At 33.2% G+C, this 26,742-nt stretch overlaps 1 protein-coding gene across 2 annotated transcripts in view; it reads left to right on the forward strand.

Moving 5' to 3' along the window:
* Window positions 1–26,742, forward strand: part of tio (zinc finger domain-containing protein tiptop) — a 717,631-nt gene that overhangs the window by 68,248 nt on the left and 622,641 nt on the right. Inside the window, exon 2 of one of the 2 annotated variants that reach the window (XM_085957599.1) lies at window positions 16,000–16,055. The exons of the other annotated variant lie outside the window; for it this stretch is intronic. Coding sequence (XP_085813725.1) covers window positions 16,000–16,055 — 56 coding nt within the window. The remainder of the gene's footprint in view (window positions 1–15,999; window positions 16,056–26,742) is intronic. 2 annotated transcript variants of the gene reach the window in all.

Below are 26,742 nucleotides of genomic sequence, written 5' to 3' on the forward strand. Positions count from 1 at the left end.
TTACCGTTATCAGTTTTGAAAAACGACATACAGCGAGAGTTTTTACTCACCATTGGGTCATTTGATTGTCTCCCCAGTATGATAAAATAAATTAAATAGTTCATTTAATCATGCAATTCAGTAGGTATATTGTGACTGTGATAAAAATATCGAACGTGTATTTTTGACATAACGATGTGAGGATGGTCCCTACGAACCCTTAAGGTAGAGCCGCCCCTGGGTACAGGTACAGGAAAAGAGATAAAAATGTACTTATGAACTTTAACACTTACCTACCTATCAGTGGTTGTACAAAAACTAGTGGTCCCAGTTGTCTTTTTTGCCACACTGTTCACATACTGAATCCAATAATATTATGTAGGTACCTACTTATAACATCGTGAATTTTGGAGGCCTTGATTAAAGTTATGTGCATTACATTAATAATATAGGCACCCATGTTGAAAATACCCAACTACTTTTCAGAGACAAGAATCTGTTAGAGATAGTATATAAAAATATGAAAATATCTCAGGAGTCGTAAATGAAGCTTCATCGACATGTGACAGGGGTGCTACAAACCCCAGAGCTTGTGAAAAGGTGAATGATCGTCGTCTGGGGCGGCCGTCAAAATATTGTGAAAGAAATGTTTATTGCCGAATAAAACATTCAGAGGATATCCATTCTCAGGTGACTTGAACTTGTTGGGTTATATAGATATGTATGGTAATAGGTAGGTATACCTACAGGTTAAATGAATTAAGTATGATGTGATATGGAAAACCAAATAGGTACTCAGTACCTAATATTATTATATTATTAGGTACCTACATAGTACATAGGTATATATATGATATATTATTCAAAATAATGCGTTAGACAGGCCTCAGATCTACCTAGGTCCCAGCAGTGGCGAAAGGTGGAAATAGGCTGTTAAGATATGACGTACCTAAATAGTATATATAGTATTTCAAGTTATACAAATTTATATTTTTATAAAAATCGATGGTTTTTAAAAAATATTAAAACTATGAATTAGTTAAAAATCTCTATGTAAAAACATAGAAAACTTAATAAACTAAATTTTAATAATACATATGACCGTAAAATATAATGCAATAATAACGTAACTGTGGACATAAATATGTAACAAATTCAGATTTTTTTACAATTGTTAAAAAAAAGTTTTTCTTTGACTTAAAATAAAAAATATTTTTCTTTTTAATGTTTTCAGATACTACAAATTTATTAATTAATATCTACAGCTGAAATTGTAAATTATCAAAAAACGTCTCAAATTGAAAGCTCCCTATTTTTCCGCTAGGTGCCTCTGGTAGGTACAAGCCACCCCCTTAAACGGGCCCATAAAAAAAACCACTCAAACTGATAATATGTACCTATCTATTTGTATACTTACCTACATAAAATAAACTACTCATTTTCATCCTTGTAATTCTTCATAATAATTATTTTTGGTTAAAGGATGTGATTTATGATTTTTATTTTTTTTATCGTGGGGGTCAGAGTATAAGCCAGTGCATCGAGTGGTCGGGCCTCCTCGTCTGTAAACCCGTCACTGTTCATTTTCCACTCAGATCACTCATACGAGTAAAAATTTCAGCAAAGTAGATACCTACGTCAGAATTTGGGTGAATTATTGTGATTCAAATGCCTCAATCAGATCCAAACCACACTCCTCTGGAAATTCTCTCTGCAGGTGTGGAATAAAGCTTGTCCCAGGAGAACTAACGAATGTCGTGTGGAAAAATACCTAGAGGTTGGTAACCTGTAAGGTTGGTAAGTCTAGGTTAATTGCATATTTGCTAGCCAATAAGGAATTTATACTTTTTAAATAGGTCCCTATATAAAAAAGATACTCACCTAGTACCTATAGGTAATTAATTAAAATCGTGACAATATCTTACTAGAATCTTGGTAGATTCTAATGGGAGGGTGGAATGCCTTTAATGTTTCAATTTCCGTCTAAATATTATTTTCCATTAAATTTGAGTTTCCTAGCTGGAACGAATCACGCATAGGTACACAATTTCATTATTAAAACAGTTATGTTAGCAGAAAAAGTCAACGAGAAGAGCGCAACATAGCATTGGTAATCGCTCTTAAGCTAATTTTTACAACTATGAAAGTACCTACAATACAACGTAGGTACCTACCTATTTACATACGAGCTGCAGACACATCAACGTATTAGGACAACAATTTTGTAATGACAATAACTCAAATTTAATGACCCTTATTACAAATGTAAATACTATAAGGTATCTATAGGTAGTTACTATTTCAAATACCTACGTTAAATTACATTTAAATAATTAAATTTAGACGAGCAGATCCGAATTTCTATGAGTAATATCATTTACGATAAATCCATTATTAGATAGGTACCTAGGTAGGTAGGCACCTAAGGCAATCAACTAATTTATTTATGTCGTATATCGGTACTATTTAGATATAACCTGTTTGTCGTAGGTAAGTATATTAGATCTATTTCAAAAAACCTTATTTGAAAAACGATTAATGTTTTTTTATACCATTAGGTACCTACATTATATCTCACTCTCATCGATCCACTAGAAGAAGGCCCCTTCTTGGTGTCTCTATGGTTCGTAGTCTTTTGTTGCCACGTACTTCGGCTGGGGTTGATTATACCATTGATTCTGCTGAGCCTTAGTCATCTATTAGGCATTTTAATATCTTTTGTGTATGCAGATGAAGGACTTATACCTACTTCTGGCATTGCTGCCATGACAAAACCACCTTGTAATGGTGTTAGTCTTCTTTTAAAGTTACAAAACCAACACATAAATGAGTCACCTGTAGGTACTGCCAGAAGAATTTGACACCATTCTATCTACTGGATAGTGAGATTCTTCCAGAAATGATCTGCCCTTCCAGAATCGCGCTTGCCAATTTCTACTTCGAAGTCTTCGTTTTCTTTGTCTGTTTATTTACTTATAAGTATATTAGGTACTTATACTTATTATAGGTATTTTTATCATTCTTTATATTAGGTATGTGTGTAGTAGTCTAATATTAACACTGCCAATAAACAGTATCTAGGTATGTAATGAAGATATGAAACCAAATAGGTAATATTAAAAAAAGCTCTAGTATAATATTCTTTCTTTACAATAAGGGCGCACCTGCCGGTGGAAATAATAAAAAACAATGGCTGTGTAGGTACAAGATGGCGGCCTCCACTTTTGCCGCCTCTCGTTTTGACGTCCCGCGCAATCCGTAATCACGTGCTAACATCCGCTTCCTGCAACGCGTGTTGTTGGTTGTTTGTTTCGTTTTTTATTCATTCTTTTGGCGGGAAGACGGACGAATAAATATATCAAGCATGTTTGAATAGGGGACGGAAAATTATGAATTCACATCTATAATAGGTAGATAGGTATGTAACTAGTGAAGTTTAGTAAATATTAATATCTACTTAGCATACTAATCGTAATGTTGTTTTGATACCTAACAATATAAAATTAAAAAAAGCGTTAGCAAATTAGTAGATACCTATATGTAATTACATACTTAGAATTGTTTTATATGGAAAACTTTGATATTATTGAAATAACTTTTTTATCGAATAAAAATAATTCAGTAGTTGAATTTGAAATTTTAGAAAAGCATTTCCTGTATATCACATTTCGCTAGGGCCATAAAACATTTTTTTGTTTGCGAGTCAGAGCTTGGAAATAGTTAACTTATGTGACAGATATAAATCAAGAAAGTGACGTTGTCGCAGGGCGAGCAGCTGACGTACGCCACTGAAAGCGAGCGTCATGCACTCACAAAACACATACATCCATCATTTGTCACGTTTTGCAAGGGCGGTTCGTAACAGCGCCAGAACATTTTGTTTAATATACCGAATAAATCTGTATACCGTTGAAACAATCACATCAGTCAAAAATGCGAAATATTCTGAAATTTCAGTTTTATATTTATGAAGAAAAATTAATTCATTTACTAACCTGAATACTATGGACATAACTAATAGTTAATAATTATGTATTATTTTTTACACGAAACCTCAGATTAAAGAATAATACACAAAACACATAAATCTGTATCCAATTTTCTTTACACTTAAAAAAACTTAAAATCAAAATAACGATTATTATTACTGTTAGAAAAATAAGTGAAAAAAAATAGTGAAATTTGAAGAAATTAAGTATTTACGTTAATGTAATGCGCAAGAGAACACTCGGCCATCTTTGTGTTCCTTGCGTTTTATGGCCTGGCTGACATAAAGTAATAAAGCGAACCGGCTTCAAAATCTATCATGAAAAGCCATGGCGACTAGTTTTCATAATGGTATCTTATTAATCTGTTCTATGGTCATCTAGCAAAAATATAAACTTTTATTTTTCACTACAGAATGTTCAAACCGCTTCCAAGTGACGTTATGGCGTAGATAATCGGAAAAGACTTTTGGCTGCCATCGTGATCGTTTTCTACGTCAAAATACGTAAGAAAACGTTTCTATTGATAGCACCCGGTACCTACCCGGTAGTCCAGTGACGAAGGGTGGAGGTAGGTTGTTAAGATCTGCCATAAATGGTGCACACTAAACTTTGTCAGCCATACATATTTGTTTTCATTGAAATAAGTCTACAATTTACAGATGGTGTTTGCTAGTTTTTAAAATTTAAATAAATCCTGTTAAACCAAGCCATAATAGATAATAGTAAAAAAAATACTCGTATATATATAAAACATCTAAAATCATTCAATTAAATCATACATAACTTTGAATATTTTTATAGATAAAATAGTATTTGTATCTATTATAGTTTGGTAAGGTAGGGTTTCATAAATTAAAAATAATTAACCAGCAATATATTATGTATCTAGTATGTATTCTTAATCCAACGAAAAAAAAAGTATGAATGAAAAAGTGTGCACAATTTTGTCATATCGTCCAAAATATACCAAAACTATCATGGTTTGATTTAGGCAGGGCTTATTTGATTTTTAAAAACTAACCAATACCATCTGTAAATTGCAGTCAAGAGCAGAATGCAGAAACATTTATCATAACTAAAATTTCCTTAGCAGAAAACACTATGCAGGAACATTGTCCTTAGTTAAGATCATTTCTATTGAAAATAATAGCATATTTAAAAATTCCCTTTCCTATAGTTTAGGTAAATTATTTTATAATTGTTAAACGATGACAAAAATATGACAACTGCATTTTATAAATGCAATAACCATAAATACATATTAATATTTAATTATAATACTCTTATGTTTCCGTTATAAGTCATTATACGTGATTCCAAAGGCACCGCAAGATATTTTTTTAACATGGTAACACTAGCGTCAAGTGTCATTCTATCATCTAGCATCTTGTATTTCTGCGGGCTGGTGTATAAAAGTAAAATAATATTCTGCAAGTACATGCCAAACGAATTAACACTATCAATATCCATATTAAGATACATTGTTAAATGAATTTGAGTGTATGGACTGTTTTATAGATATGCGAATTTATTTTGACAGCAGCTGTCAGTGGTAAATGGCAATACAGAAGGGGGCGTGTTCATAACAAAAATAGTCTATGGTTAAGGATTCCTTAACTCTATACTCGGTATAGTCTATAGTTAAGTCATGCTTTTCGGCAACTTATCCTTAGGATCGAAATCTTGGTTTCTGCATAGGGCTCTTAGTTCAATAAAAACAAATACGTATGACTAACAATGTGTACTATGTGCACTATGTATGGCGGATCTTAATAGCCTACGTCCACCCTTAGCTACTGTCCAGTACAAGTACGAACATTTTTGTTGAATAGTAATACTGTTTATGGGTTATAATTAACAAAGATTGGTTATAGGCAGTTGTTTTCTACAAAACAACATTTTAAATAGGTACCCACGAAAAACAATCTACCCAGGTGTAGACAATAAAATAAATAGACTTAAAAAATTATCTTTTGCTTGTTCGAAACTAAAATCACTATTAGGTAGGTACATAGGTAAATACGTTAAAACACCACTGTGACTGAGTTTCTTCAGTATACCTATGTAGAGTTTGTATTCTACAAGCTGGCGTTCACGTCACGTCATTCGCGGACGGATTGCATTGTGCCATCGCATTCGACTGTTGCAAGTTTTCAATGGGAGGGAACGAGAGGGAATGCAGTGCTGAATGCTGAAGCGGGGGGGGGGGGGGGGGGGAACCGCACGCCAGCTTATAGAAGATAGACTCTACTTAGTTCGCGTTAGGTTTTACAAATCGGTGATGGTTTAATAATTAATGTTCTCGATTATATAACTAGGTACTTACCGATGTAATGTAATATTTATCCTAAGATATTTCATTAAATTTGACGATGTTGAGAATATTTCTATTGATCAATAATACATTTTTGTTCTTAGTTCAATTTAATCACCGCCACCACTGATCTAAATGCAAACACATATTTTAGAACTTTACAATATCACCAGATTAGCTTTCCTTTCTTTGGCCGCTCACAAAATTAAGTTACATAAATCACTCAAAGAGCGGTGTGCAAGTCAAAAATGCACAAGCTGTCGGTCACAAATCATTATCGGCCGACACAAATTTGCAATTTTGTATTCAACCGATAAAATACGTGTGACTCTACAACGCTTACCTTGACCCAAAGTTCTTGTTTAGTTTAGTTTAGTTTGTATGGGATTGGCAGAATAATTATTAAACTGCAGAGCTTTTGAATGGCGTGCTCAAGCAATTCAGGTGGTGGGTATATTCAATTGGTTCTTAATAGTCAGAAAGTTTTCAAAAGAAAATACACGCATAATGATATTCCTTGTTTATTTATATCTAACACTATAGCATAATATGAAGATTCTTTAAATACCTTAGTAGATTACATAATCGTGAAGTTTAATAGTTTTGGAATGAATCAAGACTTCAAGGGAAGGGCGTAAAACGAGAAAAAGCGATTCAATAGCAATAATTACATTAACTCTGTATTATTTTTGTTCACTAGAAGAAATCGCATCTGTACATATTCACAGTTAAATGGTTCTATTATATAGTAATAATTGTGTTAACTTAAAGCGTCAAATCTCTTTATATTTATACATATATAAACAAACAGAAATGCATACATTAAATTGTAAATGCGTATATTACCTATATTCGTGAAAATGCACGTTTCATTATTAAATTAAATCACCATAGTTTTGTATGGTTAATCAATTTCTTCGTTAATCCAAGATGTCAATAATTATTATCATAATATTTATATCCATTTTTTTTTCAGATTATATACACGCTGATAGGAATGAGTCATTCGTATTGATATTATTAATGTTAATAATGGACGACTTTGCAATTATCAATAATAAATGATCTATTAAAAACACAATCTTTAATTTAAAAGCATAGGTATAAAGTGTTTTCTCCGCAATATAGCTACTGCAAATTTAATCGTTTCAAGTGTAAAATGGGTGGTTATAATAACAGTTGTTCTGGTTTTATTTCATCAATTCACTGGATTATCAAGAGTCTCTTGTACTATATTTTATTTTTATAATCTTTATGATATTATGAAATCGTCATCATGTAACAGCTATCCATGTAGGTATTATGTTAAATAATGTTACACTATAAATTACTTATATGCTGCTTAGCTATATGGAAATAAATAAGTATTGTAAATGTTTTTTTATCACATAGGGTTGTCATATGATAACGAAATAAAAAGATTTATGATCACAATTGTACAATCATGACCAGTGTCAAAATTCATTCTACATAATGTTATATTATAATGTCATAATGAGAATAATCGGTATAGTACCAATGTCAATGATATAAATCAATAACATTGATAGTACAGTACAGGACAGTAGGTACATATAAAAATAATGTAAGTACTGATTTTTTTTTTTAATATTTACCCTTGGTTTTGGTGGGCCCCCTTCAGGTGCATATCGTTAGTTCGACACACCACTGAAGCAATGAATGCTTTTGAACAATTTTACGGTTCTTTTATTTGAGAAATGAATTATTACCATTACAAATTTGAGCACAAAAGAGGAAAGCTTTGCGGCGACTATTTCAGTTAGCGATAGATCTGCGAAAAAAAATATAACATTATAAATAAATAATAGTGTTTGCTTAAAAATATTGGGGCTCGAATCTGCAACGCGATTGATTTTACGGATATTTTTAAAGTACTTTGTTATAATTATTTATAGCTAGACAAGAGCGTGATATAAAAATGTAAGTAACTATCTAAATAAATGTTCGACATTTTACATTAATATGTGGATTTAACTAAAAATATTATATCAGGTCTAAGTAGGTACCTGCCTATCTGAAGTTGTATAATCAATAGGTATATTATTTAAAAAATAGGCGATATACCTACCTGCTGGATTATTAGGTTAGGTTAGCTTATCGTTTTTGAATTGATGAATTTTGCTGATATCGGTTATGAAAATTGCTACTGTTCCCGCCTGGCTTCCAGTAAACAGACCATGCCCCCCACATCCTGAAGTGCAGTGTGACGCTCTACAGTAGCGTTTTCAAAATGGTGTATGCGGTATAGGTACTTCATGTGTATATTTAGTGTTTTTATATATTTTAATACATCCAGGAGTTGTCGAGTATTGATACACAATTTAAAACTGTATCGTATAGCCACATAATTTTAAATAATAACATTATTGAACAAAAATAGCGCCTCAGGCGACCTATTTTTACTATTAGAGAGAATTTGTGTTTTTCTTACTTATCTGGTCGACTCGCTACGCCGGGCCCATCCTGAGCATGGGCCCCCAGGCTAGAGTCCTGTCAGCCCCCCTTTTGTGGAGGCCATGAAACAGACTTGTACCAAACGTAATTATTGATCAGTGAATTCAACAGGAAATAAGGATTCCATATACATATTTAACAAAACAATATTTCTAGACGATTGAAAATAATATGTTAATACTCGAACATATTATAAATGTGTAAACGCAGAATGTCTAAAATATATAACAAAGTAGGTATCTATTACGAATTTGACATTTTTTGTTTAAAATGTATTCTCGACAAAGTTGGTATTATTATAATTCCATATAATTAACAAAAGATCCGCGGGATACGTAAAAGTTTTTCTCAATGTCATAGATACAGAAAGTCGTAAAATATTACTTCATATTATTATTATATTTCTTTTGTATAATGAAGTTTTGAAGCATATTGAAATTCCGAGAACGATAATTTTATTCCTGATTGGATTCGCAAACAAATTACTAATAAATCAGCAAAATTCTCTGCTACCTACCAATTGATTTTTTGTTTTATTTATGTATAGCAGAGAATATCAATATTGATTAGCTACTTACATTGAATAACGAACTTGACATCTGGTCATTTTGTCAACCACTACGATCATTAGAATAAAATAATAATTTATTATGTAAAAATATTCATAGTTATACCTATACTTAGGTAATAATAAGTATATACTTAACTATGTAAATAAATTACATAATATTATTTTGTTTAAATACGCACCATTTAGGTTCTAACCATAAAGTGAGAGTATTGAAAAGTTTTGACAAAGATCTTTACCATGGAACAGATTAATAAATAGAATTCCGATAGGGATAGACTATAACTCAATAAGTACAATACATTTTGTAGCAGGGTTTTGAATGTGTGTCCTATCCTACAAAATATGTATGTGTAGGTGTATCCTACAAAAAATAAACCAAACGTGCAGTGTGTTGCAATTTCAAATACACCAGTCTGAATGAGTGTCAGTACATAAAACGAGAGCAGTTGTCAGAACGAAATAAAAGCGTATTCTTAACACGTGTTTAAGTTTATTCCATATTCTTCCACACTCGAGATCAGTTGCCTGTTTCTCCACAGTCCACACCCGTTAGTTATTTCAGTTCCCATTATATCTGAGTTCCCTAATCTTTACCCACTCTATTACTTCAATACCCACTGAACACTTAAATACTGAGCTTGACCGCCCCATTAAATAGTACCTACGCTATTTGGATAACTGGATCTTTTTTAGCTAACGAGAAAATTGATGGATGAATTGGTGATAAATTTGAACTCCCAACCATGGAAGACGACCATGCATTCAATCTTAACTATCTAACATGCCTATATTATGGTAATAAAATAATTTACATAAATAATAATAATACCTAATAACACACAGTATGGATCATAATCTATCAATATGTATGGTTGGCGTTGGTATTTATAATATGAATACGTGTATTAATTAAGGCGCTAAGTACCAAAAACAAAAAAACTGACATTTTTATAGAAAAGTGTTCTACATACTAACGTCAATAACTTCAACTATTAATTGTCTAAGTGAAAAAAATACAGCAAAATATTTAAACCTGTCGACGTTGTAAGTCCGTTTGCCTGTTTTATTTATAATGGTGAAAATAGCACAACAGTGGTCAACCTCATTCAATATAAAATGGCTGACAATGATGTGTTGACACTTGCGAGTTCTTAATACCTAAAATTATGGAGGCTGCCGTGATTGCTTCACTGTAAAACCACATTTTTCAAAATGTCTGCTTCATGAAATTTTACTGCAATGAATCGGTATTTTGTAACTACAGGCAATACTACTTTTTGGTACTTAGAGCCTTAATTAATACACGTATTCACATTATGCCGTAGGTAATTAATAAATTCAAGTTACACTTTTTTTTAGCAGATTAATCAGTGCGTTTATAAACGATTTCTAACCAAAGATCACCCATAGATAGTGAATAGGTGCCTACCTAATATTACATAATTATGATATTGCCATTGATGAATCCACTCTAGGTACTTACACGATACAAAATACGAAATGGTTGAAACTTTTTAAAAATCATAGACAATTTGAAATTAACGATACATTTTTATTTTACCACTGGAAACCGCTGGCGTTTTCAATATAAAATTAAAATTAGGACAGCAGTAGATATATGAAGGACTTGTAACTATTTAAAGTATAATGTAGATTTCATCAGTTCCCCTGCGCAGTGTCTACTTTGAAATCCGGATAAATAAATTAATTTGTATTAAAAAATGTGTAAGTAATTCAATTATTATCCCTTTCCCCCCGGATCGGTAAAATCTTTTGGCCAGATCGCAAAGAACGTTAATTATATAGGATTTTTGGTACAAGTCTGTTTACTGGAAATATAAAATTATTAATATAGCTATGGCAATTTTATTTTCATAGCTGATTTGAACAAAATTCATGAATTCAAGAATGATAACCTAACCTAACAAATAATCCAGTATAACTAATGGCTATTTTCAAATTTTGTTTGCCGCTGGCCACTTGGCAACCTGTTAATTTTATTCTATGCTCTGATTCTTAACTTACCTTGAAAGCTCTTGTTCATTTTTATATACATATTACGTACCTATTGACATGTACAGCACTTAATTATCATTCTAACTGAACAGTTTACGACTGACGCGGTACCAATTTTTTCCCGACTGGGTACTGGTGAAAACGAGAAAGTATCTCTTCAAAAAGACAAGGATGCATTCAGGTAACTCAATCTGTTCGGTGGATACATTAGTCGGTATAGGGAGAAAACCATGGCCCCCACAAAGGGGGGGCTGACAGGGCTCTAGCCTTGGGGCCCGGCGTGGTGATTCGACCAGTTAAGTAAGATAACCATACACCACAGATTTGTTGTAATATTGAAAAAAAGTCGCCTGCGGAACTATTTTACTTAAAGAACAATACCATTTAAATTGATTGTGCGATGCAATTAAGTATAATATGATAATTGATATAATTAAATGACAATTTAAGTGTAAAATTTTATTTTATAGTCATTTTAGTGTATTTCGTGACTAATGACAATGACTATTTTTCCAATATGATGGAGGTTTGCAAGTAACTTGACTACAACAAAAGGGGGTCGTGATCAGTGCTTCATAATATGATGCCAAGTGCCGACAACTCAATAATTCTAGATATATTTTAAAATACAAAGTATCGCTAAAAATAGACGAAATACCCCTAATTTTACCTCGCGGAACCTTGGGGTTCCACGGAATACCAGTTTGGGAACACTACTGTAGAACATCACACTGCCCTTAACCTTAGCGATAGGTAGGGGGCCCGCTTCAGGAAGTGGGGGCCATGGAGAAAACATATCGCCAGGTAGCACTTTGTAGGGAACTTTTTACTCGTGCACTTGCACATTTCAAAATTTTACTAGGCATTTGAACTGTTTAAAGCTTAAAATGTTTTGTAGGCGACACACTGATGCATTCGTTTGGTAATACAATAGATAGACTCCCGATTATTCGGGATAATGGTGAGGAGAGGTGGCATGGATAGACGAAAACCACGGATAATCCGAACTATGGGTTTTTATTTTTAAAATTCTACATATTATACCTACTAACATTTATAAAGCATATAATTATTATTTTAATATGTTGAATACTCATTATTTATTGAAAATCATCAGCTCGAATTTTCACCTAGCGACAGTCGCGCGAGCCTTCGAAACGTATAGATATTTGAATGCGGTGATCGGCGAGCCGGTATAGGAATGACCAATTCGTAGAAGTTTGTATGCGACTTCGACTCTTTGACTCGGAGCCCGAGAAGCATGCAACTTGTCGATTGCAACAGCAGATGTTTTTTTTCCAAACGAAACAGTCGCATTTGACCAATCCGCGGAGCTCCATTTGGCAACGTGTGTTTTGTGAATAACGATGACGTCACCTCGACGTATTCGACACGTAGGTGAGACGAGTTTTCAAGCGAGAGCCGGCTCAGGGGTCAAAATTTGTGAATCTTTCATTGTGTTCCAAATTGGACCGCGATCCCGATGGTTCTATTCCCACGTTTAACTAATTCTTAGAACGTTTATCGGTTTCGTAAAGGATAGTCATAACCTAATCAAATTTATCGCTAAGTCAATGAGTTATTTTATAGGCATCCTCTTTGTTTGGATCCATAAATATGGCGATTGAACGCCGGTTGACGACGAATGTTAATCGAGGAAATATTATAAATAGCCCGATTTCGTTACATGAAACCGAGCAATTTAATACGATTGTGACATAGTAATAAAAAGACGTGTTTCCTCAACTATCATTTTGTATTATATTATTTTACTGAGGAAATAATTCATAATTTTATACTTATGCAGTATTGTCATGTCATGAACAACTGAATAAGGAAAAATAAATAAGTTACATTAAAAAAAAGCATGTTTATGTTGTGTTTTACTTGAAAGATACTTTCTACAATTCTAGCATCATAAATCATTCGGTGTTCGAATTTAGAACTTAGCTCATCACAATATAAAAAGTATTGAATGATATGTCAAATGTTAGCCGTTAGTTAGGCGCCCTCACTCAGCGGACAACTTATACTGGTGGATCTATACTTAGGTAAATATATCGTATTAAGTATGTCTTATCATTGATGTAGTAAATAAATCTACTTATAGGTACATACATTCTATCGTAATAGTTTTCCAGAGAATTTTAATCAATTCCAAGAATCAACAATGCTGAACACGTTGTATATATTTAAATTTTTTTTCAAAGAAGAGAAAGCGTGCAAATGGCATGGCAAAAGTTACTGTATTTTCAATCGATCAGTTCTCGATTTGCTTCCTATTAATATTCGACTGTGAAAGAAAAAAAGACGTAATCCACACAAATCAAATTTTACAGGAGGCACACAAACATTTTTCCCTTTCTAATTTCTACAAGGCATGCTTACTTTTCAATCTCTTGAATCTCGTCGGTCTCTTCTTCTCTTGAAACACTTTTGCTTGTTAGCGAGAGGGATGGTTTCCAATCCTGGTGTCTTAATAAATTTGAATTTACATGCGCCTGCCGTGGTACGTGGTCGCAGCCATGATTTTATAATGGATCGGAACCGTTTCCTCGTGTCAAGCCTATCAGGCACCATTAGCGAGGGGTGCAAGATAAGTAAATGCGCTCCCTAAAGACATAGACATTTTCAGTGATGTACTTTGCATTTTGTTTTTGAAACTTTATTTTCCTGTGTAAAATTGTATGTTTTTTGTTTTCAAAATTTTATTTTTCTGTATTAAATTGTACGTATGTTTTGATTTAATTTGTTTTTCTGTTATTATTATTATTATATTCCATATTGTAATATTATATATAATGTAAATCTCATATTGTGTACGTCTTGAATTTAGATTTGTTATGTCCACAATATTTTGTATTCTTAAATAAATAAATAAATTTTTGTTGTGGTTTTCGGTCAAAGTTATAATACAAAATATACATAGCCTTGAAGTGTAAGATAATTAATAATTTGGATTTTATATCCTTAATCCGATATTAATAAAATTATGGAGCTAATTAAAAAAAACCAACAAAAATTATGATTAAATCGTTTATCCACGTCACTTCCTTTTTTTAATTGCTAGCTAAAATTAGATAATAAAACGGCATTTGCAGCTTACATTGTTTAAACACACGTGTATTAAGTCGTGTACAACGTTATTATTCAATTAAACCTATTTTGAAAAAAACTGAGGGTTATGCCTTTTTTCCTTTCTATAGTCGATGATTTTTGGCCGTTGTTTTGCTGAATCCGTAAACTTGCCAAATACGATCACTTCGCGATAGCATGTCTCATGTGTTTACTGATCAATCATTCGCCTTCTCAATGCCATTTAAGGAAGAGGAACCAAATTCGAATACATAATAATTGAGAGACACGTATGATTCTTCTACCTGAGATGACAGTATACACTACATGAAACGTTTTGGTGGCCATGCCAATCATGCTAGAAAGTGGTGGTGGCTACCACTCCTCACCTTCTACTACTAACTGTGTCTGCTAAAGTCTGTAACTATATATTATATATATAACAATTTAAAATGATGCATTGTATCTTTCTTTTTGTGACATTAAACTTTTGAGACGTTAAAAAATTTGAGATGCCCTGGCCTAGGTATCACACTGCGACAATTTATTTTACGATGACACGACAGTAATATTTCTGTGAATGAACGAAATCATTTTTGAATATTTTAATGTCATTCCTGCACCAGTCTTTTAGAGAGTTTCGATTAATTTGATCAAATTATTACAGATAAATAAATCGCGTCCGGGCGGAGTACCATTTTGAAAACCAGTGGGGAAGCGTGTTTGGAGTAATTTTTATTTTTTAAAAGGCGTTGATTTAATAATTTTATCATCGGTGTGCCGGTATGGCATTAACGATAAATACACTGAGGTGTAAATCAAATATATGTTAGGTGGATTATCATCTACCTATCTACTCTGCTATTGCTATGACCAATTTAGTTTATCATTTGATTCGTTTGTATGGTGGAAGGCATGTAGCTATAGGTACCTACCAGTGGCGAAAACTCCATATTAGGCGATTATTTGAAGCCTGCCTTCTTAAGAAAAATATTTTTTAATTGCATATTGACTTATTTATATAATCACTTGATTATATATTCTATAAAATAATTTATTTTGACAACGAGAGATGCCGTGTGTATAGGAATGTATTACACAGTTAATTACAAAACAAAATCTGCAAAGGTTTTAAAAAATATACCACAGCGCGCCATCTGTCTTGACGTAAATAAAGTTCGGATTATGTTTCAAATAATTCTCATTTTTTTTTTCATGTGGACTTTACGTCACTTGTATGAACTAAGGTAAGCTCCGATCGCAGAGCCTAAAACTAAATAATTAATAATTAGATAATTAAAAAAAATATATAGGTATATGGTGTTTAATCGAATATTAATAAAATATATAGACTGTTTTAAATAATAAAAAGAACTTTTATCTGATGATTTTTGATGTGTATAAATAAATGTTTTGAAAAAATACGTAATTTAAACAGCTGATCACTTAATTTTATGTCGTCAGTGAGTTTTTGAAGTTTCATAAAATTAGTGCGTCGTTGTCATTAGTGTGCACCTATTCATTAGTAGTAATAATGAATAGGTACACAGTATACCTGACAAGTGTGTTCTTTTTTTCAGATCTCCACAGCCTACCTGTTTTACCTCTTACCTCCAAAAGTCACCCGACGCCACTGGTACCTACACTCATAAACTATAACACACAATCATTTTCATGATTATGCATTGTGTATAAATAATAGTTACCATTCTAGTTTACAGTTGTGCTACTACAGAGCGATCGAAGTAGTTTTAGATTTTTTTCATTTTTCGAGATTAGATAATATACCTAATCAATAATAGGTATTTGTTTTCTCAAGAATTCGAGATTGGTGTCAGAGTATTCTTGAGAAATTTAACAAATTCCGTCAAATTGATGGTCGAGAACTTTCTTTAAGAACTGCACTCCAGAAGAAAAATATTTATATCGGGAAATTTGACAAAGTCGGATTTTAGCTTTTTCGGTCACTATAACTAAGTATAAATCAAATTTTCTTGGGCAACTTAACCGGGTGACATTTTCCCGATTTATCTATCGATAATCTCATCGATGATTTCTCGAGAAACGAGAATTCTTGGTTATTCTTGGAAAAAAAGGTCGAGATTTGAGATTGGCGAGAGTGTCTACCACTCCCTCAAGGAAGGTATAAGGCTTCGGCTACACCGAAGTGCTTCGCTTAGTGCTAAGCTAGGTGCTATGATTGTCTACTAAAAACACTACTGCCACATTGCACGCTACGTGCGTAGGTACAAATTCAGTTGACATTTTTTGGGAGCGCTTAAGTCAACAACGATATTATGTCACTCTCAAAACTAACCAGAAAGCCACTTCTCACAGAGAATTTAAGTTTCAAATTTCGATAGTCTCAAATGCGAACTTGTTGGGTGCATAATGTCAATTCATCTAGAAGTACTCTTGGAGAGTTTCAACTTCTCTACAAAGAATTTCGGAAATACGATGAAAAGTTTTTTAGTTATTTGAGGATGAACCAGAAAACATTTGACTTATTGTTGGGCAAATTAAAAGTAAACTTTATAATTATTATGTTATCATTTGTAAGATGAATTCCACAAGGCCCTCTTTTATAAACCGCTCCTATTAAAACTTCCTCCATCTTGCAAAATCACTAGGTGACACAATAAAATTAACCAACACGTCTGTTTGCCGGGAGACTCACTAGGTGACTAATAATCACGTAGCGAAGCGTGCAGTGTAGCCATTGCGATAGTATTATAGTGTGCGTCCGTTTGCTAGGATATGTCACCTAGCACATAGCGTAACACTAAGCACCAGGCAAGGCACCTACCTATGTGGCCTCGGTCTAATGGTTTGACCACACATACCTACTTAAGAATATGCAAAATGGTTTGGATTTTTCAACATGTACCTACCTACCTAATAGGAAATCACTACATTGCGGTAGCCTTTTGTGTGAACGCTACGTGTAACATTTTTATCGGTATGAGCGCGTGGCAACGTATATTATTTCATTTCGAGCTAAATAATACTGCGATGTGCCTCCTGGCTTCTGAAAAGTAGGGTTTGGAGTTATAGTTTGTATGCTCAACGTTGAAATGCGGTCGCCAAAAGCTACATCGATGTAGGCGCGAAAATTGTCTCCGCCTTGGTTTCTGATAAGTAGGGTTTGGCAAGCCGCCTTCCGGTTTAAACAGGGTTAATGTAATTATAATGCCATTTTCCAAACGAATGAATGAATATTTTCTACAACAGATTATTATATTTTATATTAAGTATGTATACCTACGTAGAAATATAGGTTCTTATCAGTTTAATGTTTAAGGGAAGCTAGTGGCAAACAAATTTTGAAAATAGCCAATATACTGGATTATTTGTTAGGTTAGGTTAGGTTTTCATTCTTGAATTCATGAATTTTATCAAAATCGGCCATGAAAAATAGCGCGGTTCGCGCCTGGCTTCCCGTTCCGATTTGTACCATTATATTATATCATTACTATCCATCAGATAATATACCCACATACTGAGCACACAAGCTTCACGTATCTAGTCGGTTCATAATTATGTTGTAATATTCAAAACTTTAATTTTAATATTAAGATTCATGTGTACCTATTTGTAAGTATTTTTTTTACTGGACGTCTGTCACTTTAGCCAAAGTTTTGCTTTTTAAAATGCAGTAAAAACCTCTTTGGGGTGAATTCGTCATGAACGCCAAAGGGAGATATTTATTACCTTGCAAACTAATTACCGATACACTTGAGATTTTTTTTTAGACTTTTAGTTTTTTTCTCGACACAACTCTAACTGGCGGGAAGTTGCAAGAAGTGCCTACAAAGTTTGGTCCGAAGAGTGCAACAGTGGCGCACGAAGGGTTTATAATATGAATGATAATTAAACTGACATCGAGTACCCATTGGGACCTCTAATTACCTACGTTGAATAAACTGGTGGTTAGTGTTAAAAAAACTGAATCGCTTGAGGGTTGACCGACAAATAAAGTAGGTATAGATCCACCAGTATAAGTTGTCCGCTGAGTGAGGTCTCCAGATGCTAACATTTGACATATCATTCAATACTTTTTATACTGATGGCTTAGTTCTAAATTCGAACACCTGACGATTTATGATGGTAGGTATATCTATACATAAGTATATAATGAAAAATACACATAACCAATAGAAAGAGGTGAATCTATAGTATTCACTTGTATCGTTTACTACTATGCGTACATATATTAGTATAATGCCATTCTATATTGAATATTTATAAATACCTATATTATAGCCATTTTTGTTGAGTATCTTTTAATTTAATGTGAATTCATCATCATCGTCATCATCAGCCTGAATCTATCCACAGGTGGATGAAAGCTTCTCTAAGCTGATTCCACTTCTCTCGGTCCTGTGCAATGCGGTGCCACGTCCGCAGAACTTAACCGTTTAATCGACCCAGTGGCCTCTGCGACTACCATGCGGACGTTTTGTACCTCTTGGGTACCACTGGATGACTAGACTTGTCCAGCCTATTTCCATTTGAGGTTTTAAGCGAACTCTATTACATCGCAACCATTGTCTGTTTTCTTATCCAACGACAGTCCGCTTTTTGTCTTTTCGAGTTATGCCCAGGATGCATTTCTCCATCATATATGTACGTGTATATTAAAATCGTTAGAAGTGTTTGGAGATGAGATTATTTGTCACACCAAATTTCAGATTTGAAACAGGCAGGTTATACTGAATAACAAAAGATTAAAAAAAAAAACAAATGTATGTAGCATTTTGCTGATATCACGTGACGCGCTGGTGTGATATTGACAAATTATTTTTCAATACTTAGTGAAATATTCCACTTTTATGTAAGTAGGTACCCGCCCATGGCCTCCACAAAGGGGGAGACTAACAAGGCTCTAGCTTAGGGGCCCAGGTCTATCAGATATGTGAGATAAACACACACACATCACAAGTAAAAAAGTCGCCTGCGGCGCTATTTTACAAAGCGGTTATTAAAATTTAAAATATGAGTTTGTAAGATACATTTTTTTATTGTATTGTGTTGATACTCGACAAAAAAAAATCTTTCTTAACTCATTCTTTAAGCACTAGGGTGCATGGTTGCAGCATCAGTCCCGTGCGGCTCCATCTCGGGACGGAATGAGCATTTAAAATCGCTTCTTTCAGACACGTTTAAAGCGTCATAGAAAGCGGCCGTGCATATCCACGGCTGCGCATATATGACGGGTGGTGGTGGGAACTTTAACCCCCATAAATCAAGTAGATGTATTAAAACTACAAAAATAGCTAAACATAAACTGAAAGCCCTTACTTCCACCTCTGTCACAATTTTGAAAATGCTTCTGTTGTGCGTCACACATGCCATCAAACTTAGCGATAGGTAGGGCGGCCCACTTTAGAACGTGGGGGCCATGTACCTGCCTATAATTTTTTTTAGAATTATTAATAACTATGTCCTTGCTTTTTCGTAGAAGGGGGTTATTAGAACCCAGGAATTCTCGGGTGGAAGGCAAGCGTCTTACGCACTTCACCACGAGAGCCGCCTTGCCTATAATATTAAAACCATAATCCTCTAACCTAATTATATTTTCCGCTATCAAATAGCAAGTCTCACACCACACTACATTTGCTAAAGTGGGGAGAATTATTACTGGTCAGTTAGATAGGTCATTTGTCCAAATGTAAACGACCATGCCACAAGCAACCCAATGTCATTGAAAGCAGGTTTTAAGTCGATTAATAGTTTGGCCAGTCTGGGTTTGATTAGGACTGTAATATATTAATTCGTCAGTGATATTTTTATCCGAGTTAAGGATTTAACAATTAATAAATTGTACCCACGTGAAATGTGATATCATAATAGCGTTTGAGATACTTATACCTACCTGTACTACCTACAATGTGTTCAGATTCAAATAGTTGTCAACAAAGAAATATTTAAGAATCTTGTAGGCAGCAGAAACTACGGGTGACCATACACAAGGTGGATGGAAGATAACATTTTATATTTTTAAACATTTTATAATCGTAGTAGTCTATAAGCATGATTAAATTAAATTGTTTTGTTATTAACAATGAAGACCTACTCAGAAGTCATGATATGTGTCTTTTCAGATATTGTTATAAGTTTAAAATCGTTTTCTTTTTCATACCTTGTAGGATATTATTTGCGTAAATAAACAGGCGTGCCAACTGATTTGAAATCACTCAAAGTCTGGTCAAATCACATTATTTCACGATGGCACTCTTTATCTAAGAACGTCCCTGTTTGCGAGAGGACTCGTCGTTAGCGGTCGGCTCATAAAGCACCCAAGAGCGGAGGTCATAAATAAGGAGAGCCAGCTGTCAAAGTGGTGTTGCGCGGGCTGCACATTTTGGAACGTAGCGCGAGATTTTTGGCGGAATGGTGGCAACACCAGTGCAGCGTTTCGAATATCGAATGCAACGCAGGAAACAGTGATCATTTTGTATTTTTGAAAATCGAATATAGACACCTAGGTACCTACTGCTTGAAATGTCACTGTGTTTTGTATTGAATTTGAAATGCAATCCTCTCCATTAATAATATGACTATGTGTTGCAATTATGACGTATTGATTATTAAGATAGGTAGGTAATTAATTGTCCGCGGTGCCTAATAGAGTAATAGTATACCTACCCATGTTTATTAATATCTATACCTCAGTTGAGGCATGGTCTAAAAAGATCGTGGCTAGGCGATGCGCGGATTGTGCAAATGACGCGTGCCGAACGAAATATAATTTGTCATATGAATCCAACATGCGTCCATTTAATGTTCTGTTTATTGTTCTATTAGTAACAATAATAATATATTCATTGACATGTTTTCTTTTTGAAGTAAATGGGTAACGTTTTTTAGTAATCTTTACACGATTTAATAATTAATACCCTCGTCGCCATCACGAAACAAATTGTCGTGTTCACAGCTCGACGTTCGATCTCCGATTGCCAGCGAGTCCAAAATTTCGTCGCACCTATGGTTGAAAATTATTTGTCGTTTCACTGAAGTACGCTCTTAACTATCCCAGTGATAACCTGTATGTATCCAATGAAAAATTTGCTCTTCGTGAATGATTATTTTGGTTGCAAATAAAGAGTGATGTGTTATAATAACAAAATATAGCTAATTTAAGATCTTTGAAACGGTTAATTAACGCAATGATAATTATATTGCCAATAGCCATTCATATAATTATTATATACAACTCCTGTCTAATTTATAGGTACCTACCTCAGGTATTTCTTTTAATTTGTAACTATCTTCCTAGTACCTAGCAGTTTTTCATGAAGCAGAAGATATGTGTGCTTCGTCCAAAAGTACAAAAATCTTGACTTATCTGCAATGCATGAGAGAAATCATATTATAGTGTAGGGAGAAGACGTATTAAATGGGGGAAGTTGAAAGAAAAGATAAAAGTAAACGAAAATGGTAAATTTGACAAATAAACTGACACGGAAATAAAGGAATCGTTTATTTTAATCGGGTCATGAAATAAAATAAATGATAGGATACTCTCATAATAGTTTGACAGATGCTTGCAGTGTAGTACCTATTAGCGAATCGAGTATGTAGAAAGTCTTAGATAAACGACATTACAATTAATTTGTGACGGTTTCACGGAAAGCTGTAAAAAAGTAGGTATGGCTCGATTCAAATTGAAGAGATTTTGGCAGTGGATAAATCGAAAATCAACAAAGTAAGAAATTAGCGTGTTTATCAATACACAATTAATAAAAAAATATACACATTGTGAGTGAGGAAGAACCACCAGCTAAGTGTTTTCAAAAATTGGATAAAAATTGTTAGTTTTGTTCGACTGACTTTTTGGATCAACTTAGAAATCCAAAAGATTAACTCATCCGCTATCACAGATCCCTACATACACTTGATTTCTCAAAATAATTAAAGGGGGAGCTTTTAAATCAATACAATTTAGGTCAAAATCCAGTCTCTCCAAGTCCAAACTAGAATTGGAAACGGAACTGAAGCGAACATAAAAACCTGAGGACCTCATAACAATTATTGTTTTGGACTGTAATTTTTACCTTGAGGAGGAATTCTTTGAAATCCTGTACGGATTCCCACATAATGGACAAACGTGGGTTTTATAAACGAATACAAGGACTGTCTATAAACTTAAAGGACGATTATTAAGTACCTTTATTTTTTACGATCCCGTAATCCCATATTATTCCAATAATTTATTTACGTTTGACTAGAAAATGTATTTTTTCCGGGATTTTAGGTTTTAGAAATCCAACTGGATCATAGGATTGCAAATCCTAGTATGAACCGTAAAAATTAAAAGTGTAAAGTCAGCAAAGTACCTAGTTACCTACTTATCATAGATCATTGGCGAAGGGTGGTGGTAGGCTGTTAAGATCTGACATACATAGCGCACAATATACTTTATCAGTCAAACGTATTTGTTTTCATTGAACTAAGACAACAATGTATAGATAGTTTTGGATAGTTTATAAAAATCAAATAAACCCTGCCTAATCCAAGCTATTGTAGATAATAGTCAAAAAAATTTCGTTTATCTATACAATATCTAAAATTATGCCATTAAAATTAAATCATATATAATTTTAGATATTCTATAGATTGCAGAATATTTTATTATTGATCGTGATTTGGTATAGGCAAAGCTTAATTTTTAAAAACTAACCAACACCATCTTTAATATGTATTCTTAATTGAATGAAAAAATTAAAGTATGACGGGAAAAGTATGCACCATTTTTGTCGAATCGCCCATAGCATAGCTAAACTATTATGTTTTGGTTTAGGCAGGGTTTAACTAAATTTTTAAAACTAACCAGCACCATCTGCTAATAATTATTGTATTGTTAGTTCAATGAAAACAAATAATTATGACTGATTACAGTGTGCATTATTTTTGTCGAATCTTAACGTTCTACCTCCACCCTTCGCCACTGCCATAGATCGACAGTTAATAAATTTTCAATATAAGTATAAGCAGATATATAGGAAGATTATATATATATATATATATTATTATTATACATATATAATAATTATACATTATATAAAAACAAAAACAATAATTTTACATTGACGCCATGTGCATTATTGGATCATTACTCTTCAGGCATTAAAAATATGCAACTGTCTAGGTAGATATTTTAATAAATTATAATCATGTGAGTTGTATTATAAAGAAAGCAATAAATACACCTTTCAAATTCAGTGAATTATATCAAAATAAATCAAGCTATGTATCCCAGACATTTTCAAAACGTCAAGGGTTGAACTTAGATATTATTAAAAAAAATAACCTGTATTTTTAATTAGTTTTTTTGTTGATCAAAGTCTTGCATGATCAATAAGCATCGATCATTATTTTTTTAAATAATAAAATATCGTGCTTTGAAAAGTTTGATCGCTTAGAAATGTGTGTTTGATGGTTTGTAAAATGTTTTTAATTTTTTGTGCTGTCATAGATTTGTTGTTAAAAAATCAATGAAATATTTGTTAAATTAAGTATCGCTCATAAAAAAGAGTAATAATATTTAATATTTCATGCTCTTTGATAAATAAAAATGGGTTTAAAATGTATATATTTTTTATTTAGAAGTGTCAATTAATCTTTTGAATCGCTCAACAATATAATGCTCGTTGATAAACAGGTAAATAAGAATTCACAAAGCTGTACGAGATGACCCCATAAAAATTAAACTATAGTAACAATTTATCAATGGCGTACGAAAAGAGTAATAGAGAGCTATTAATTTTCATATTATTTAAAATTTTATGAAATTTATAAATACATACATACCTACTTAGTGTTTTAGGAAACGACTGAAACTGAAGTAACAATAACTGGGTAGATAGATACTCAACCTATTCGACTGTATCTATAACTAACTATCTAAAACTTAGGTAATTTTATTTTATTAGTTAAGTACCTACCACTCCTTAGTTTTGAATTTATATATTATTGAACATTGTAGTAGACAGTAGAGTAGGTACTGAATATTATCCACTACTAATCTGGTGTCTAAAATCTTAATTTTAACCAATTACAGACTATTTTAGAACTACTTTGATTTTTTGTAATTTTGACTATGAATTCGAATATATTGTATACTATTCCTGTTTCCATTTGCATAGCTATTCGTAGTTCTGAGGTGAGTGTGTCAGGAGGAAATTGCCTATTTATAGTGGTATAATGTTCCAAATTTGAAGGACACGTAAACTAAAAGTATTTATATCAAAATTGGAGAGATGGTCTGAACAGCGAATCCTCATTCAGATGAGAAAAGTAGATATAACGGCTGATCGCAATTAAATATTCGGTGAAATTGTATAAAAAAGTAGATAGGTACCAAGGTACCTACATGATTTTGAAAGTTAACCCTAGATAACACGTCAAAGAATAGTAAAACTCATCAACTTTTAATGTGTGTTGACGGTGTATTAAGTAATGATAACGTTATTAAAAATCCATGCTATCTATTTGTTGCGTTGTCTCGTACGATGATGCTGAAAATTGAAATCTTCTCATTGTGTACCATATCTATCATGTCTACCTGACACTGGCAATTACTTTAGCTAAGGCGTATTTTTTGTGTACTCTGTGGAACAGATCCCGACTTTTCTAAATTTAGGCTAGTCTCAAATGTACCTCAGCCAATAAGTTACATTCATATACGTACTCGTCATAGTAACTTCTTTGGAAGCATAATTATAATACTTTTTAAGTTTTTGGGTCAAATGGTGCTTAAAAAGTAACTCGATGTAGGATTGAGGTAATAGATAATAATTAATCAGGAAATAGAAGAGTCCTCTTTGATAAAGTCGTGCGTGTGCCACTGGGAGTAGCTCCGTAAAAGTAATGACCGGTACACAATGTGAGTAAAAAAAGTGATTCGACAATTAAATTTTATTGAAGAGCCGAATGATCCCTCGAAATGTACCTGTATTAATCTCTTTACGATACCGCTGTGAGCTGTGATCTCAGCTCTAAATTATGAGCGATATCATTATAGAATCCGGCAAGACGCCGCCATCTTTGAAAGAGTTGAAAAAGGAACGAGAGTGAATGAAATATATGTTAACTGTCAGAATATTAATAGGTAACACAAAAGGAGAATGAGGAATATTTATGATAAATGTGCGGGGAGGGTTTCTCATTATAGATATGGCCAAATCAAAAGTCTTTATCGCCTTCGTCTCACATTCATCATATTTTATACACCGCCCATTCCTACGGATAAATAAATTCTCGAGAATCGTGAGGCTCAGTCGTCTCTGTCTATCTCTATTGCCTTCTTCATCTGGACGTAGTGACAGGTCGGTCAGTTGAATTACTGTTTTACCATCCGAGTTCCCGTCTCATCGGATATCGCAACAGGGGGCTGCTTTACCTTTTCTGTTAAAAAACCTACAAAATATTACTATGTATCAGCTACAAATCTGATTCATCCAACTGGATACAATGGCTCGGTGATATACGCACTGATGGAACCATTCAAACCAGACGTGTCCACTCCTCGGTCTAGAAATGCTTCGACGAATATATTTTTATGGACAATAACAATGCGGACGAGACTCCGACGACTTTATGTTTTTTGGATTCCAATCTAACTTATAAATTCTTTGAATATGTTAATACGAAAACATTTATTTTTATTGAAATGGTATTCAAGTTTTGAGCTTGATTTATTTATTTCATAATAATAACAATTACATATAAGTACCTACTTTTGAATAGATATTGAGAAAAAATGAATAAAACCAATTTTATATAATTTCCTACTTATTAGCAGATGTTTCATATTACATTCCTAATAATTATTATTTATTTATTGTGCCACCCTTGGACGCATTACAAGATTAGCAATGCCTATTATATTTCAGTGGCGAAGGGTGGAGGTAGGCGGGTGAGATCTGACTTAAATAGTGCACAATAAACTTTTTCAGTCACACGTATTTGTTTTCATTGAACAAGTCTACAATTTACAGACGGCGTTGGTTAGTTTTTTTTAAATTCAATTCAACACTGCGAAAATTAAGCCATAATAGATAATAGTCAAAAAATAATCGCCGATCTATGAAATATCTAATATTATTTTGTCAAATCAGCCATAACATTTACTAAGGTTACTATGGTACATAACTATTATGGTTTGGGTTAGGTAAGGTTTAATTGATTTTTAAAAACTAACACCATAATATTATGTAAATTGTTGTCTTAGTTCAATAAACACAAATACGAATGACTGTCAAAGTTTAATGTGCACTTTTTATGTCGGATCTTAACAGCCTACCTCCGACCTTTGCCAC

Source organism: Rhyacophila brunnea, unplaced genomic scaffold (genome assembly GCF_057557595.1).
Source record: "Rhyacophila brunnea isolate RB1 unplaced genomic scaffold, BYU_Rbru_1.0 scaffold_7, whole genome shotgun sequence".
Classification (NCBI taxonomy): Eukaryota; Metazoa; Arthropoda; class Insecta; order Trichoptera; family Rhyacophilidae; genus Rhyacophila; species Rhyacophila brunnea.